Consider the following 14,830-nt stretch of genomic DNA (forward strand, 5'->3'; position numbering starts at 1 on the left):
TTTGTCAGTAAAAAAAGGCGAGAAATTCAAATTTTCTATGGGTTGCTTACCCTTCGCGCGATTTTTTAAATTTGTGCTTTTTTTTCTACTGACGGAAATGGCTTGACAGACGTTATATAATGAATGAGTAATAATCGCACTAATCGTCCTGCAAAAATCTCGTAGAGCTAAACCAAGAAAAGTCTGCAGCGATTTTGATAGCCCACGCAGTGCAAGTGTGATTTACACGTCATAATTTCATAGAAGTTTGACGTCTAAAATAACACTTGCACTGCGTGTGCTATTAAAATTGCTGCAGACTTTTCTTGGACGAACTCTAGTGCTTTAATGAACTCATTTTAATTTCTCACCTATCATCGCTCTTTTCTTCACTTTCCTCGTTATCATCGGAATATTCTTCAAATGTCTCTACAGAAACTTTCTTCATCGGTTGTTCTCGGGGTTTCGTGCGTTCTCTACCATCACAATCGCATTTTAGGCTCAAATTTTAGGTCCTATAGGTACTCTCTATCTTTAGGTATTTAAATAAAAGTAAACAAAATGTACCCTCAAATGGCTCCTTATGCCAGATGAAAACATTACATGATCAAGTAAAGTCAGGTCGTTCAGTGACAGATCCAGGCGGTTTTGTATTTGGCTGGTTAACCAATAAATGTTATAACTACCCGCAAATGTACAAATTGTTTGTTTATTTAAAAAAAAAACCTAAAGATACACATTATAATGTTCTGAATTATAAAATTAATTTATTCATAAAAACAAAGAAATGAACATAGGTACATACATGATAAAACTTACTATTAGTGTCCGACCGAAGGTTCCGTTTCGGTTTCGGTTTCGGCCAGTTTCGGCCAAAAAATCATGTTTCGGCTGTATTTTCGGTTTCGGCCAAAAAACGGCCGAACCTTTCGGCCGGGCCGAAACTTACGAAATGGTACTTCGGACAAAGACCAAAAGTTGGGGAATAAGTAGGACAACAATATTAATACATACCTACATATGCTGATTCATGTATAGGTACAGAAATTAATTGGTTTATTATAAAACACAATTCCACTAATGAGAGCGCCACTGGACGGTCGACGCAGTCTTAAGAGGCTGTCAATACCTATAACGCGCACACTGACTAATTGTATCGGAGTGAATGAGATAGCACTGTCGCACGTAGCCGTTGGCCGAGTATCAGCTCGGCCCGAGTCGAACGATGTCTTTTTCGCTCTTATTCACTCACTTATTCAGTCATTTTTCTATCTAATGGCAAATTTTAAGCGAGGCTAAAGGCTAACGCAACTAGTGCCGCAAAGTTGATTTTCTCAATAGTTAATATTTTGCGAAGCTAAACAGCTGACAATTGATTAAAACGAAGAAAAAACCCTTAAAAGTGTCCCCAGTACAGTTTTTCATACGACTGCTCGACCTTAGCCTCACTTTTTACCTCAATTTACCATTGGTTTGTGTTCCATCATGTCCTCTACTTCAGCTTAGCCTTTGGCCTCGCTGCGCCATGCTCGGCCTGCGGTCTCGCTTTTTAATACAATGGACATTGGTTGGAGTCTGTGCTTAACTACTTATCCTGAAGCCTGAAGCACGGCTTTGACTTCGCATGAAAGTTCGCCTCACTAGGGCACTTCGGACTTTTAGGCCCAGGTGAAGATCGGTACCCAGCCTTGCGATATTGTTAACCAAAAATTTCGCGCTCGCTGCGCTCGCGTTTTTTGTTGGTTTTTTGGTTGACCCTGTATCTACATGTTAGCTTGACTGGTGAATGAATAGAGTTAGACCAAGAAAATTCTGCAATGATTTTGATAGCATACGCAGTGCTACTAGTGCAAATGTTATTTATACGTCATAATTTCATAGAAGTTTTGACGTTTAAAGTAACACTTGCACTACATGTGTTATCACATGTATATGTGAATAAAAGCGGTTTTATGACATTTTTTCAACGATTTTAACAAGTCTACAAAAGTTTCGGTTTCGGTTTCGGTTTCGGCCGAATCTAGAGCCAAAGCCGAACATTCGGTTTCGGTTTCGGTTTCGGCAAAAAAAACATGTTTCGGTCAAACACTAAGATACGTGAAAAAAACTACAGATAAAAAATTAGGCCCAGAGCGCCGTCAACGGGCAAGGTGCCCAGAAGGCTGGCCGTATTTCCCCGCTGTATGGCGATACTAATACGCTGGGCGAAATAGTGGCCAGCCCTCTGGTCACCTGAGTCGCCTCGCAGGATAGGTATGGCGTTCATAGGGTTAAGTTAAAAATTGAACATTTCTTGCTTTTTGTTCTACTTTACTTACCTATCATTATTCTTTGGCTTACGTGACTTCTTACCCTCGAAGTCATGGTTTTCTTCAGGATCAACCAACGGCCGTTTTTTCTTTCTCTTACCCCTTTTTACAAAGAACAACACGTTAATAATCACTACAACTTATAAAACAAAGTCCCCTCCGCGCCTGTCTGTTTGTATGTTCGCGATAAACTCAAAACCTACTGAACAAATTTTCAAGTGGTTTTCACATATCAACCGAGGGATTCTTGAGGCAGGTTATGTATATAATTTGTTAAGGTTGACCCGTGCGAAGCCGGGGCGGGTCGCTAGTATCAATATCCGACAAGGTTCACGATGACGCGCCGCACCAGGGCTCGGAACCGGTTTTTTTGAAAAACTCGAATAAACCCAATATTTTTAATTATTTTATGCTCTTTACGTAGGACTGAATTATATATTTAGGTAACAACTACGTATTATACGATTGTTCCATTAAAAATTAAATAATAAACAAAAGAACACTTTAATACCGGTATTTTTTGTTTGAAGAAAAAAACGGTTCCGAGCCTTGCGCCGCAGACGATCTGTCCAGTGACGGATTTGCACTTTGCCGCCCTAGGCCCCAGGCCCTGTAGCCGCCCCTTTCTCAGCACCCATCATAACTATTGACTACATTTTGAGTTATTTCTTGTTATCATCAGCGAATTTTTTGTTACAATCAGCCGCCTCTAATATATTGCCGCCCTAGGCCCGGGCCTACTTGGCCTTAGGGCTAATCTGCCACTGGATCCGTGGCGTTCAAAAGGTTATAAATAAGCTCACCATTCCTCGCTACTCTGCGTTTCATCTTCCTCGGTCTCCTCAGAGTATCTTCGGGGATTCTCGTTCGACTTACTCTTCTGTCTTCGCCTCTTACCCTCCCTTCCATCAAACATATTATCAGTACAAAACTAGAGGACTGTCCGACACAAAAGGCACGAGAGACTCTTAAAGGCCTTTACAATTTTCCTAGAGTTATACCAAGAAAGTCTGCAGCGATTTTGAGCCCACGCAGTGCAAGTGTTATTTAATACGTCATAATTTCATAGAAGTTTGACGTTTAAAATAACACTTGCACTGCGTGGGCTATCAAAATCGCTGCAGACTTTTCTTGGTATTACTCTAACATACATACGATATACAGTCAAAGAATTTAATTTCCTACCCATTTTGTACTACACAATGACAATAGTATGAGGTCTCTAGCGACTTTCATATTGATTGTCACTGTGACAATAGTATGAGGTCTCTAGCGACTTTCATATTGATTGTCACTGTGACAATAGTATGAGGTCTCTAGCGACTTTCATATTGATTATCACTGTGACAATAGTATGAGGTCTCTAGCGACTTTCATATTGATTGTCACTGTGACAATAGTATGAGGTCTCTAGCGACTTTCATATTGATTGTCACTGTGACAATAGTATGAGGTCTCTAGCGACTTTCATATTGATTGTCACTGTGACAATAGTATGAGGTCTCTAGCGACTTTCATATTGATTGTCACTGTGACAATAGTATGAGGTCTCTAGCGACTTTCATATTGATTGTCACTGTGACAATAGTATGAGGTCTCTAGCGACTTTCATATTGATTATCACTGTGACAATAGTATGAGGTCTCTAGCGACTTTCATATTGATTGTCACTGTGACAATAGTATGAGGTCTCTAGCGACTTTCATATTGATTGTCACTGTGACAAAGTACGAAATGGGTCGGATTTTAAATTAAATAATTTAAAATCCGACCCATTTGACTGTATGATATCAGACTTCGGACATATTTAGGGTCCTAATTTACAAAGCTTAGGTAAAACAAGCACATCGGGCAAAATAAAATGTGACTTTGATCGCTTAGGTTTATAGTCTCTTATCTAGACTATTATGCCTCTTCGATTGAAGGGTAAAATTTATAAAACCATCATAAGACCTGTCGTCATGTATGGATCAGAGTGTTGGGCCCTAAAGGTGACGGATGAAAAGAGGTTGCATGTAGCGGAGATGAGAATGTTAAGATGGATGTGTGGTGTGACAAGAATGGATAGGATAAGGAATGAGTATATAAGAGGAAGCCTAAAAGTTGCACCCATAGTAGAAAAAGTAAGAGCGAATCGCCTAGCGTGGTACGGGCATGTGATGCGGAGGAATGAAAGTCATGTGACGAAAAAGGTATTACGAATGAATGTGGAGGGAAGTAACGGGAGAGGAAGACCCAGAAAAGGGTGGATGGACTGTGTGAGAGATGATATGAAGCGAACGCAAGTGAATGATGAGATGACGGGCGAGAGAGAGGTATGGAAGAAAAAGACATGCTGCGCCGACCCCAAATGAATGGGATAAGGGCAAGCGAATGATGATGATCTAGACTATTTTTGGCGTTTACCTAAGACTTTCTGGTAGATAATTAGATATTGTAAATCGTAACTAGATTTAGATTATATTGCAAAAAGCGTGCCTCATTCCTATTCAGTATTCACTTTAAATAACTGATACAGTGAACACAAAAAACATTCTTGAATGTTTCTATGATCTCCAATTAATTATAATCTGTTTTTATATCCTAAATACTAAAATTATAGTTCGATTTACCAATGTACTGTACAGTGCCAATTTATTACCGAATATCCCAATCGAACTATCAGTTTATTTAAAGTTTATTATCTGGAATATGCAAAACAGAGTTGAACTATCCATAATCATACCTAACCACTTTTAAACTCAATGTCTCTACCAACTGTTATTTATCTGCAACTTTAATCCAGCACACCATCTTCAAAGTGAGACCAAAACCACCATATAATAAAGCTTCTTTTCTCTGATTAAACCTAATACTTGCAATAGTACCTAATATACTTCATTGACTAGATACAAAGAGAATTTAGTATAGGTAGAGGCAGATTGTCAAAGTAGGTAATTTTTGTAGCCACAGTAAATTTACTGCCATCTTTCGCCCGCCTGACAAAACTTTAAGAACGCCATTTGACTTTGATCCTTTGTTCTTTCACTGATATGTGTTTTTGTTAATTATGTTAAATGTCAAAAAGTGTCACCATCTTCACGAGCATAGGCTGCCATAGTGGCGTTCTAAAAGTTTTGGCAGGCGGGCGAAAGATGGGTGTAAATTGATTGTGGCTACAAAAATTACTTTGACAATCCGCCTCTATACCAAATTCTCTTTGCTAGATATAAAGACAGCCTTACTTAGAAATAAAACTAATATTATACATGAATGATTTATTGATTTAAATCTCACCTGTTCGGTTCAGTGACCTCGCGTATGGACCGTTTCATGCGCTCTCCGCCATCCTTCGAGCTTTTGGAGTCATCTTCTGCATCTTTTGTATCATTTTGAGACTTCGGGGCCTCTTGTGCCCTCAAGTAATACGGCGTCCGGTCATAAGGACGCTTCGGAAGACCTCCTTCATGCTTAGTAGACTGTAGAATAATTGGTCGGTGCTTGGTGCTTGCATATCGATTGTAGATATTAGTTGAATAGTAATTCTTTTGACAACCTCCGCATCTCTGTCTTTGATATTTTTCAATAGAATCTGACTCGGCGCAGAAGGAGGTTAAATTACTAACAGCATGGTCTACCATATCCTGCGCGTAGTCCGCTACGAGCTGTATAATTCCATGAATGTCTACAGGCACTCCTGCCGATCTTAGGACATCTTTAGACGCATTGCAGTATTTCCCTCTAGCATTTATCAACGCTTTGTTTGACAGCTTAAAGACTTCTTCAACAATTTTTTGGACATCAGCTTCAATGTCCAAGTTTTTCAAAGTGCCTTGTATTTCTTTAGGTACATTTGTCTCCGGTGGAGGAGTTATGTCAGGATTTACCCTTAAGCTTCTGGTGGTTTCTAAGTCTACAGATCTTTTCTTTCTGACTAGAGGGACGCCAGGGTACATGTGGCATAGTTCTATCTTCTCTTGGCGATCTCGTTCCCTGCACTCTGCGCCGTATATGATCTCTATCTTGCGAAAGTCCAGCTCGCTCGGACCGTCCCATTTTTGCCTCGTGTCACGATCCTTTAAAGAGAGTTTCGCTCGTACACTCGTTTACATTAAAATGTGATCATGACTCAAACAACACGCATTAAAATATTTTCTAAATGAATAATTTTTAGAAAAAAAATAAGGACAAAAAATACATAATTTAATTTGTACCCAGGCACAACCCAATCAAAGTGTCGCATTGCGTATGTTTTGTCCCTCACGGACGCATGCGTATACCACTTCTATAGGATCCTACCATCTATGGATTGATCATGGCTTACCATGATGGCGCCATCTGTTGAATACTTCGACCGGCTAACGCCATTGTAATTACCTTAAATATGATGGTCCTGTGTCCGTTCTTACTATAGTCCCTGTCCCCGAAGTGCATCACACTGTTCACGTCGTAGGGTAAAGCGCGGAGGGCCGCTGGCAGCGCTATGTCTTTGGTGAACAGCGGGATAGCGTCTAAAACAAAAATAACATATACCTAACAGTAGCTATTACCAGGCGTGGCTCACTCCGCGATTTCGTCGCTCTGCAACAGGTAGCTACGTGGGCCATACTGAAAGTTTCTGGATTCTGATATATGAGAAGACTTATTTTTTCTAAGTGGCCAGTCCAGGAATTTTCAGTATGCCCTAAGTACAAGTACATCCGTCCCACGCCAATTTCCTTATAGTTCGTTTTTTAGGGTTCCGCACCCAAAGGGTAAAACGGAACCCTATTACTAAGACTCCGCTGTCCGTCCGTCCGTCCGTCCGTCTGTCACCAGGCTGTATCTCACGAACCGTGATAGCTAGACAGTTGAAATTTTCACAGATGATGTATTTCTGTTGCCGCTATAACAACAAATACTAAAAAGTACGGAACCCTCGGTGGGCGAGTCCGACTCGCACTAAGGGTTCCGTACCATAATGCAAAAAACGGCAAAAAAAACGGTCACCCATCCAAGTACTGACTCCGCCCGACGTTGCTTTAACTTCGGTCAAAAATCACGTTTGTTGTATGGGAGCCCCACTTAAATCTTTATTTTATTCTGTTTTTAGTATTTGTTGTTATAGCGGCAACAGAAATACATCATCTGTGTAAATTTCAACTGTCTAGCTATCACGGTTCGTGAGATACAGCCTGGTGACAGTGACAGACGGACGGACGGACGGACGGACGTACGGACAGCGGAGTCTTAGTAATAGGGACCCGTTTTACCCTTTGGGTACGGAACCCTAATTAGTAATAGGGTCCCGTTTTACCCTTTGGGTACGGAACCCTAAAAACGCTTTTTAAAAATCAATAACTATTACTTAGGTACTTATGAAAGCAGATCGAAGAATATAAATTATCGTATTAGATTCATAATTGTTACATATTTGCCGTGACTTATTTTTAAAACGTGTTTTTCAAATTAAAAGACACATCAAGATTGTTTACCTTTTTTCTAATGCTATAAAAAAAACCGGGCAAGTGCGAGTCGGACTCGCGCACGAAGGGTTCCGTACCATAATGCAAAAAAAAAAAAACGAAAAAAAAAAACGGTCACCCATCCAAGTACTGACCACTCCCGACGTTGCTTAACTTTGGTCAAAAATCACGTTTGTTGTATGGGAGCCCCATTTAAATCTTTATTTTATTCTGTTTTTAGTATTTGTTGTTATAGCGGCAACAGAAATACATCATCTGTGAAAATTTCAACTGTCTAGCTATCACGGTTCGTGAGATACAGCCTGGTGACAGACGGACGGACGGACGGACGGACGGACGGACAGCGAAGTCTTAGTAATAGGGTCCCGTTTTACCCTTTGGGTACGGAACCCTAAAAACGAACTATAGTAATGGGGTCCCGTTTTACCCTTTGGGTACGGAACCCTAAAAATAGGTAAAATCAAAAATGCAAAATGTACACAATAACCTTTTATTTATGTAGACGTGTGAGTGTGACGTTCATAGTTGACAAAACTAAAATTTGATCCAACGATATTGACAACTTGACAGGTTGGCGTCACCCATACGAGTCATACGACTAACTAAATACTAAATATAGGTTCCGGAACCTATATTTAATGGCTCACGATCGTGCGCCTGGTACCATATCTACCTCAATTTACTTACATCTATGCATGTACATAAGTAGTAAGTAACATTTTATTACATAGGATTACCTGTTATTTATAGTTCCTTTATAATATAACAACATAATCTTAACAAACAGAATTATCTTATCTTTTAGGAGCGTTTACAAATAGTCAAGTATTAAGAGACTTTGACATCTGATTAGCATGACCATGACATATACCGGGTGTGGCCTGTAACATGAGCAAAAAATTAAACTGTAGGCTGTACTCCTCATACTGACCAACATTTGTTCAGCTACTTTTAAAAATAACTTGTGGTTTGATTTTTAATACACTTTAAAGTTTATTCTAAGACGCAATGTATTGCGAATTTTGTTATGTTTAAGGCGTGACAAGCAACGTCAATCACAATGATATGGCGTGGCGATGGCGTCCATTGAAGATAATATTTATTTTGTATGAAAAATAGGGAGTCTAAATACTTACTTCATAATTTTTAAAAGTTGTTGAACAAAAGTGTCACCGTTTGAGGAGTACAATCTATGTTTTAATTCTTTGCTCGTGTTACAGGCCACACCCGGTATATAGGCAAGGTAGGTATTACGCATATGAATATTATGCACTGTGTATGAAGTAGCTTATTCCCTTTTTAGTATATACTTTAAACTACCAGTCGTTATACTCTTTGCAGAGCGTCGTGGTCAGCTGCTAATACCAGGCACAGATGTTACTAGTTGTAATTTCTCGCCATTTTCCGCGGTTGGTGATCATTCTGACAAATTCGTTCAAGGGTCATTCCCAGGGCCGTCTTCAAAGGAAGTTAAATAAATAAATTAATTAAATTAAAAAAGGGGCCCACTGATTAACAGTCCGCCGGACGATATCGGCCTGTCAGTTAGAACAAAATTTTGACAGTTCCGAACAACTGAGAGGCCGATACCGTCCAGCGGACTGTTAATCAGTGGGTCCCTTAAGGATGACTCACGTTAGACCGGGCCGTGTCCGGGCCGGAGCTACCGGCGCATCGTTTTCTATGGAAAGCATCACGTGATCGCCTGTCATGTCATAGAAAAGTAAGCTCCGGAAGCTCCGGCTCGGACACGGCCCGGTCTAACGTGAGTCATCCTTTAAACTATGCTGGGGCCCATAGGCACATAAAAATTTGGAGCCCTTTTAATTTGGAAAGTAAAGAAATCAAATTAAACTAACATTTTTCTACTATGATCTTCTATTTATTATGAGTAATCAAATATACTGTCCTTCGGGGCCCCCTTTGGTTTGGGGCCCTGGGTACGGGCCCCGTGTGCCGTTAATATGGTAAAGACGGTACTGGTCATTCCATGGCAGATTTGATCTGGTCAGTCCTGTCAGTCCATCACATTAGGTGGCCTTTTATGCGGTCTTGTTCCGTTTGCTCTACCCTGCACCACTAGACGCTCTATGGAGTCACTGTTTCGCACCGAGAGGTGACCGAAAAAACTGACTAATACTACAAACCATGGTTAATAACAAAAGAACTATCCCGGGAAAAGTTAAAAAAAAAACCTTACAATGTTGTAACTTTGTGCAAAAGACATAAAGTGAGAATAGGTACAGCCGTAGGCTCCTCAGGAGGCGACCCGGCAGCACCAGCGATGTCCAGATGAGTATACTTGACGTTCTTATCCTCTAGACCCCCTACTTTAATCAGAAACCCGGCGGCGAGCTGATGATGACGAGCCTTCGCGTCCATGTCCACTTGAATCAAATCATCGCCTTTGCATTTACCATCGTTGACTGATAGATCTTCTGGCCTGATCACGGACACTTCTATGCCTTCTGCGACCCTAGTACCGCTAAACTGAAGTCGGTTGGAATGGTTCGTCGCTCTAGCAGCGTAGTTATCCATTGCAGCTACATATCCTCCGTAACAAGCTCTAGCATGCCCTGTCAATGTCGCTATAGTGTAGATATGTGGATTTATATGTTTATTAGCGACTTCGCCCAGCTTGAAAAGTGCATCAGCCATGGCAAATCGGCCTTCCGCGTCTGTGTTCGTCACTCTAACAGTTTTACCGCTTTTGGAGACTAGTAATTCATCAGCCACGTAGGAGTCTGCCCCAATAGAGTTCCTGCAGAGACAAAGGGTCCCGATGACCTTTAGATGTGGTGGTTTAAGTATGGAGCAGGCCTTTAGGAACCCAGCTACGGCTGCTGCTCCGCTTTTGTCTCTAGACATGCCAGCCATTTTGCCTGATATTTTGATGTCAGCTCCGCCTGTATCGTAAGTTACTCCTTTACCAACCAACATTAGAGTTTCAGTGACTCGTCTAGCTTCGTTTGAAGGAGTGTATACTATTTGTAGCACACAAGGCTTATGCCTTTCTACGCGACTGGAAGCTCGAGAAACGGCCGCCAAAAGCGGGAACTCCTCTTTAATGTATTTCTCATCATCATGGACAGTTATAACTACGTTACTGCAACCAGCGAAGGTCTTTTTTACATAATCAACTATTTTTACTGGTGACATCCTTTCGGGATCTCCCCCTGCGATATCTCTAGCGACAATCCTGGCTGTTTCCAAAGCAATAGCGTTGCTTACAACCTTTTTAAATGAGTCCGTGTGTTTCTCTTCGGCATAGAACCCGATCTTGTAGAAGTTATTAATTTCTCCGCGTTCAACTACGTGTAGAGGTTGGTACAAAGCTTCAAAGGCACCGAGGATTGATACCAGCTGTCCATCAGGATAGTCTACACAATAAGGTATAATTAATAGTGGTTTCTTGATGCCGGTGCTTAATGCTCTCAAAACTCCTTTCTTTGCCGCTTCCTTCAAAACTCTCACATCATGATATGGTGTAATCTTTCCAGTAGGTGCCAAAATGAGTCTTTTACCACTGACATGCTCACAGTTCCAAAGGGTACACTCCTTATATACATGCTTGTCCAATTTAGTTATTTCTTTGACAAAACTGCCGATGTCTCTTGTTAGGAGTACATTCTTTTCTTCCGGATATAAGATGAGTATGACACCATCGTAGTCGATTGACTGGACGTTGGTTTCAATAAATATATTCGTATCTAACTTATATGGGCTCAGCGCCATGTCTTTTCTTTGAAACGACTTCGAAACAACTGATATCTGTTGTTAATTATTAAAAATAAATTATGTTGGTGATAACTTTGTCACGATCTAGTTATTATCAGTGACTGCAAGATATGTTTGATATAGATATTGAAAACCAACTTATTTCTGCATTTGTTCCAATACTGGTTTCACAATAACCAATTAAAACTGCTTTAAAAATTAGCTGCAAACTTATCTTTGTGTTGCTTAACGGATCTACAGCGAAATGTTAATAGTAGACTACATGTTGTTTGTCAAATATACCTGATATGGAAATACAATCACATGATAAAGCCCTATAATTACAATGATATGTGTACTTTGGTTGCACTGACAATGTTTTTATGTACAGTCAGCGTCATATAGTAGGTAGCATCCAAAGTATTCAAATAGTTCGGTAAGCCATACAAAATATATGGTGTATCGAACTATTTTGAATAAGGTCACTGTGGGGAAGACCGGCATACTTTTTTTTTCACTTTGGTGTGATCTAGTTCCGTTAATTATTCACGTACGTTACCGCTTGTAATCGCATACGATGAAGAATTTAATAATTAATAGTTTAGCTTTAGTGACAGATCATTTCAAACACAAATTAAGCAAAAACAATAGTAAGTATTTTTTTAAATTCGGCGAGTAGACGGACTTCCCGTGCAGTTTAAGGGAAGTGCGTCTAGTTATGATATCAGTCAATCTATGGGTGCGTATATGTTCGTAGTCAAATTGCTAAAAAGAACAAATCAAGACAATGAAAAGTGTACTTTGAACTTGTTAATATAGGGCAGTGGTTCCTAACCTGGGGGTAATTACCCCCGTGGGGGTAAAACTAGCATTTTACGGGGGTAATAAGCTAACCTAATATAACAATACAACAAACGTACACGTTTTAGTTTTTATTACCATTGGGAGGAGGGGTAAAATCAGGTTCCCTAGTTAGTCATAGGGGTGACCGGACTGAAAAGGTTAGGAACCACTGATATAGGGAATAAACACCATTTTTCTAATACAAATTCAAGTCCAATATACTGCGAAAATGGGGTGGTAAACATTTTTTGGTAAATAATTACACGTAATTATTTTTTTGATTTCCGAAATAAAAGATCAATAGTAATTTTAAAACCAATTTTAATCGTTTCTTTTAATTTACTGAGATCAAAATTTAATAAAGTAACATCATGCGCAAAGTCAGGAGGATTTTTTGATACCTTATCAAATCGTTATAATATTAAAGTCGCAAAAACAGTTGGTAATCTCTGATTTAACGAAAGTTATATGACGGACTTGCCTTGTACATAATAGACGGACTTTCCAACTTAGTCAAATTTTAATGTGATAAATGGAATGGTGGAACGTATAATTACAAAACTAAGCAAATTTCTGATATTTTAAACATAGAATAAAGACAGCTGGTTCTTATGCTACCTACGTAGTTACTTTCTGATGCACAATCTTTTCAAAAACTATTTTTAACAATTTTTTTTCGAACGGCTGTCACACTAAACTTCGAGTTCAAAACACGCAATGACTTGTTTAGGTGGATTTGCTCTGAAGTTGGTTGTCACAGCGCCATCTGTTTTACAGAGACGGAACTAGCGCGAACAACTGGTTAAACGACTGGACTCCAAAGCGGCATACGCCTTCAAATTCAAAAGTTATAACGTGTTGACGGACTTGCCTTGTAGACGGACTTGCCCACAGTGACCTTACTTTGGATGCTACCTACTATATGACGCTGACTGTACCCCTAATGTAAATTTCATTCGATGGCGTGACGTGACGTACGCGTTTGCGTTAAGTGTTATTTTGTATGGGATTTTTGGGAAAACGCCTCGCTTGGCGCGCTGTGCAAAATCCCATACAAATATAGACATAACGCAAACGCGAACGCGCCTCACGCTAAGACCGGCTATAGGCTGAGGGTGTTCCAGCTTCGATCGCGCCACTACGTGCACTTCAACTCGTTTGTGGTGCGCGTGCCGCGACCGCTTCAGGGGACCATCGAGTGCGCCGACTTCTGGCCGAAGGGTTTCGGAGGTTCCGGGGCAAACTACCGAATCCGACACAAGAACAGCCGATTCAACGGAGCCACGCCGTTTTGTCGCATAAATAGTGTTTAGTTTTCAAGTTTATAAAATACATATCATCCATTAATTACATCGCACGTTTAGGGGGAGGGAGGGGGTCAAGAAAATGTGACATGTGACAAGGGGGAGGAGGAGTCACAAACTTTGTGACGTCACTTTAACTTCATCAGTAACCGAAAATTTATTTAAATTATTTTTTCGCTATACATAACAAGTTTTTGAAACGATAATCGTTTTTATTCGTTTAATTTTATTTCTTAATCAGTTTTGGGTTATAAAATTACTAATATTTCTTTTATCAAAAATATTACGATAAAATATTAAATAAATATTTGCCGATTTCGTTGAAGAAATGTGACGTCACACCAGGGGGGAGGGGTAAAAAACCTAGAAATTCGTGTGACGTAATTAATGGATGACCCCTATGTATGTAGTAGTAGTAAACTCCTTATTGTACATAAAGACATATTAAAAATAGATACAATTAGTAAGAAGTACAAAGGCGAACTTATCCCTTTGAGGGATCTCTTCCGAGTAGATGAGAGGAGAAAATGAAAAGAGGGTGACAAATGCAGCAAAATGTACAACAAGGTACCAGAAAGATAAAGGATATAAATACATACAAAATTTATGTATGTGTGTATGTTAGTCTATAAGGTATTTGTAATATGGGCCTTTTGTTGTGGCTGTCAATAATAACATGTAGAACTCACGTTGTTCTATATTTTCGAACTGCACGTCGATGTAGCTGTCTCGGGACTGTCGGTTGTGCTCGAAGGGGAGCCCTAGGGCTCTCAACACGATGCGATCCATCCACGGGGATTGTAAGCAGTCATAGCCAAGGGTCACGATCTAAAACGAACACGGAGGAAGTGAGAAAACTTAAATTAAGTTATAAGTCATATTAATATGACTTATAAAAGTTATTGAGTCTTACCTAATAAATTCACTACATAGTTATTACACGCGCGACGCGCGGTTTGCATTAGGTACCTATATCTCTGTTGCACTTGTAAATTTAGACGTAAGTGTGACAGGTAGGCATCACGAACGTGGTTCGTGGTTGCGCCAATGGTGAAGCAATGGTGCGTCGAGCAGCAGCCATATAGGCGTTTACATTCTCGTGTGAGCCACGAGCCGAGCCACGAGACGCGAGTGTAAGCGGGGGGCTCGTGGCTAGCCTCGCGCGCGCCTGAGGGGCTACCGCGAAAATCGAAGTTCGCAAATTGCGGGCATTTTTCTCTGTCACTCTAATTAA

General features: G+C 40.2%; 2 protein-coding genes across 2 annotated transcripts in view; both read right to left on the reverse strand.

The window, feature by feature from the left end:
• LOC134802324 (uncharacterized) overlaps positions 1-14,830 on the reverse strand; it is a 51,842-nt gene that overhangs the window by 21,528 nt on the left and 15,484 nt on the right. Inside the window, exons 4-9 of the mRNA XM_063774926.1 lie at positions 14,286-14,424; positions 6,645-6,778; positions 5,565-6,343; positions 3,092-3,190; positions 2,298-2,390; positions 351-455 (exon numbers count right to left, since the gene is read on the reverse strand). Of these exons, the coding sequence (XP_063630996.1) occupies positions 351-455; positions 2,298-2,390; positions 3,092-3,190; positions 5,565-6,343; positions 6,645-6,778; positions 14,286-14,424 (1,349 nt within the window). The remainder of the gene's footprint in view (positions 1-350; positions 456-2,297; positions 2,391-3,091; positions 3,191-5,564; positions 6,344-6,644; positions 6,779-14,285; positions 14,425-14,830) is intronic.
• On the reverse strand, positions 9,531-11,577 carry LOC134802193 (putative aminopeptidase W07G4.4). Its single transcript, XM_063774787.1, has one exon. The coding sequence runs from the start codon at positions 11,465-11,467 to the stop codon at positions 9,929-9,931; it is 1,539 nt and encodes a 512-aa protein (XP_063630857.1). The 5' UTR covers positions 11,468-11,577; the 3' UTR covers positions 9,531-9,928.

The sequence above is a fragment of the Cydia splendana genome, chromosome 24, assembly GCF_910591565.1.
Source record: "Cydia splendana chromosome 24, ilCydSple1.2, whole genome shotgun sequence".
NCBI lineage: Eukaryota > Metazoa > Arthropoda > Insecta > Lepidoptera > Tortricidae > Cydia > Cydia splendana.